The 3916-nt window shown below is 56.6% G+C and overlaps 1 protein-coding gene across 1 annotated transcript; it reads right to left on the reverse strand.

The window, feature by feature from the left end:
* Positions 1-2918: 2918 nt before the first annotated feature.
* VOLCADRAFT_69059 (uncharacterized protein) lies at positions 2919-3599 on the reverse strand (the record flags this gene model as incomplete). Its single annotated transcript, XM_002958062.1, has 2 exons — positions 2919-3040; positions 3545-3599. Coding segments are annotated over 2 exons (177 nt in total), but the record flags the coding sequence as incomplete, so codon positions are not given.
* Between the last annotated feature and the right edge of the window lie 317 nt (positions 3600-3916).

Genomic DNA, 3916 nt, shown 5'->3' on the forward strand with positions numbered 1-3916 from the left:
ATGATCAGTGAGAATGGCACACCTTCCTTGTAGAATATAAAACTACTGTGAATATTGAAAAAAGAACGTGAAAAAAGTCAGATTTAACCCATCTGAATGTCCCAGGCACCATCCCTGCCGGCGGAATGTGGCTCGGAGGGACGTTCATCCAGAGCCGCGCGTCCGTGCCAGCGGCACGGCCACTGCGGCCTTACGTTGCGCTCAGGTGCAGGGACTCCGTCTCTTCGTCTGGGTTGAGGAGCTTGTCTGAGTTAAAGAACACAGACAGGTGTATGACCTATAGAACAGATCCTGTTCAAGTACGGTCATGTCTAAGAGGGGCAGAGACCCTTTACCTATTAGCGGAGGGCAAACCGATGGTGGGTCCATTGAACTTCACACCACCTAACAACCCCACATTGAACTTTCTGGCTAACTACGAAATGTAAATAAAAGGCCGATTACCCAGCCCAGTTAGTACTATTAGGGAAGGTGGCAGACTTGTCACCATTGCAAGGAAATAGCGGCAGCAGCACGTACATCGTATTCTATTTTCCGCCCCCTCCTTACAAGCATACGTGCTTTAACACACGCAGACTCCTCCCACCAACATTCTCATCCCCACATCGTTACGTTAGTTTGCGCTGTGTCATTATGTCTGCAACATTCCTTTAGTTGGTTGCATAGCATGCACACGTCCCCACGACCCAACACGGCACAAACGCCCCGCGCCAGGATTTGCACCCTTGTACTGCATTCCGCCTGCCAGCCTGTCTGTGCAACACAGCGAATGGCGGACAGGCCAACCAAGCCATACCAGAGTTCCGTTGAAGACTGGGTTCCCAGGCACACAGGCACTAGGCTCTCAGAAATTACGTATGGTGGACCTCGCTCAGCGTTGAGAGGTAAGAGACAAGACACGTTCGCTCAAAACCTATTCAAATTTTAAAAGATCGCGACACCGTTTTCCCCACAAACCTGACTGTACCCACCATCGATATGCAGACTAAAAAGATCCTGCTAAAAAGATCCAAAACGGAATAGCGATTATGCTACAACGCATGTACATTCACATATATATACAAGCGCTAGCACCCATCTGCAGACAGACAGACGGACAAACCGGCACGAGACACGCCAATGAAATCCTCCGCCCATCCCCTTCTTGCAGCAGAGGGTCTCCAGCCCGGGCTGCATCATCCACATCGTCTCACCGACAGTCCGCACCCCCAAGCCCCCCCTGGCGCAGGTCCGGCCAAACCGCAAAGGACGATCTCCTACACCGATACTCACCGACCTACACAACAGACCCGTCACACACGCACACGCATCGCACAGCAGCCACAATTCCCAAACCCACCCCGGGGCATGAAGGGCTCTCCTCGGGAAGGAAGAAACTCATATCGGGCTCCAATGCTCGACGTTCCCACATCACCACCACCATCACCACCACAACCACCAAGTCCCAACACACAAAGGGAAACCACGCAGGCAACACTAGCTCTGAAATGTCATGACTAAAGCTGTCTGACGTGACCGATATATACGGCAGTCTCATTTAGGAATCCATTATGTATGGCAGCCGCAGTACCGCCTCCATCCACCTTTCACCACCGTTCGCCAGCTCTTCGTCAATAGCCGCCTGGAGCACCAACCCCGGGAGCCGTGATGCGGCTATCAACCTTCCCCTACCTACACACCTGTCTGTCTACCTGCGTCTTCTGTATGTGTATATGTCTGCATGTGTCTCATCTATTCAACGCATCCACGCTCAGACCCATCCCAATGACTTGCCCCCCCCTGGACCGGCCGATATGAACCCCTCGAGAGCTCTGAAGGTCATCATCTGCCGCCACATCTCGTCTTTAGGGCGGTGGGCTGCGGGCGGTCCGTTGAGAACCCATCACGTCAGAAGTCCGGAGCCCGCCACACCGTCCATTCCTCCATACACAAACGCGCATACACATACACACACATACACACACACGCGCGCGCGTTTACACAAACACATACACACATACGTACGTACATACAACCCCCGATAGCAGATGGGAGGACCCAACTGCCCATCTAAACATATCTCCATCTTTTCCATGGGCCCTTTGCCGTACTGTATGACAAAACGTGTCATGATGGAACGCGCATCCTTTGCGGGCTTGCGTTAAGTAAGTAAGCTGGGTTAGTCGGGCGTACGGCCCAGTGCGTAACGGTTAGGCTAACTGTTTCACAACGGCCCGTGTATGCATGGTTGTTTGTACAGTCCATTAAAAAATTGCCGTAGGAAAGCTGTAGCGAAGGTCACTCCGTCGAAAATGTGGCAGCAGTGCGCCTTTTTAGCAATACAAGGAGAGAAGACGGAGAATCAATACACACACGGAGGCGCCGCCAACTGCTCCCCGAGGACGTGGCCAACTAACCAACCAACAACAGCCAACCAGCAACCTAACGACCTTCTCTCTAACCTATCAAAACCAAGCCCAGAGGTCCGCAAACCGCAACCAGGTGCAAATCCCTTTAAGAAGGGACCAGTAACCGGAGGCCTCACAGCACAGCACGTCTTGGCGTGTGAGGAGTCTGGGGCCTACCCTCTCTCTGTGTGTGTGTGTGTGTGCGTTCATGCTTCCCTTCCCCCTTGACGCCGCGTGGGCCACGGCGACGGGGCGGAAAGGCGGAGGTGTAGAGAGAGGGAAAGAGAGAGGGAGGGAAGGAGGGAGGGGAGGAGGAAAGAGAGCGACTGCTGCTGCTGCTGCTACCGCTGCTGTCACGCCTGCCGGATAGTAACCCGAAGCACATCGCACCCCGGCGGTCGGAAAGCACCCGCACCCCGACACACCACCACCACCACCATCCTCACCACCACCACCACCACCACCACCACCATTACCACCCACTAGCCCCATCCCGGACAGCGGCCCACCCGGCCTCTCCTCCCCCCCACTTCACATGCCGGGGGCCTGCATGGGCGACTCGCACATGGGGCACGTGGTCTTGCGCTCGAACCAGGCGTATATGCACGGCATGTGGAAGTGGTGGCCGCACTCCGTAAAGATCTTGGGGTTATCTGCAGTACGGTACATGGCAGTACGGTACAGGTCAGTACGGTATAGGGCAGTACGGTACATGGCAGTACGGTATAGGGCAGTACGGTATAGGGCAGTACGGTACAGGTCAGAGCGAGTCAGGTGGACATATCGACACAGTGGTCGGGGACCCTGGTGGTGGTGGTGGTGGTGGTGGTGGTGGTGGTGGTGGCGGGGTGAGGGACTTGGTGACCTCGGCCGGTGTGTCGGCCACGTGGGAGGGGCCACCCGGGAGAGGGCGTTGGGAGCCGCCACCGGGAGCAGTGAGACGCGAGGAGGGAACTCCATGAGAACACTCCTCTCCCCCTCTTTTTCCTGTTTCCCCCTCTCCCCCCTGTCCACTCCTCACCCCCTCTCTCCACTCGTCTATTCCCTTCCTTTCCCTTCCCTTACTCTCAACGTTGGAAGTTAAGTCTTCGCTTTATGCACATCCCCCCCGCCCCGGCCCGCCCCGCCCCGGCCCCCCCCCAAGCACACCCGCTCACCCGGGGTGTACACCTCGAGGCAGGTGGGGCAGAAGTCGTCGTCCTCGTCCTGAACCGGACCGAAGGCGGCGCCTGCGGTGCCCGACAAGGCGGTGGGGTTGGGCAGGTCCACGGGGAGATGGGGGGGAGCGGGGTGGCAGATAAGAGTTGGATGGGAGCGAGAGAGCCCGGAGCAGCGCCATCACACACACACGCAGGAAGCAGCAGCTGCGCACGCACGCACACAGACAGACAGACAGACAGACAGACAGACGCAAAAAACAAGGGGCCAGAGGTTGCCAAGAGGTTACCAGATTCGCCAGACAGCAAAGCCAACGCACCGGGTCGACCGGCGGCGGTAGAAGGAGCTCCCAGGGCAACAGCCGCCGCCAC

Source organism: Volvox carteri, assembly GCF_000143455.1.
Source record: "Volvox carteri f. nagariensis unplaced genomic scaffold VOLCAscaffold_85, whole genome shotgun sequence".
NCBI lineage: Eukaryota > Viridiplantae > Chlorophyta > Chlorophyceae > Chlamydomonadales > Volvocaceae > Volvox > Volvox carteri.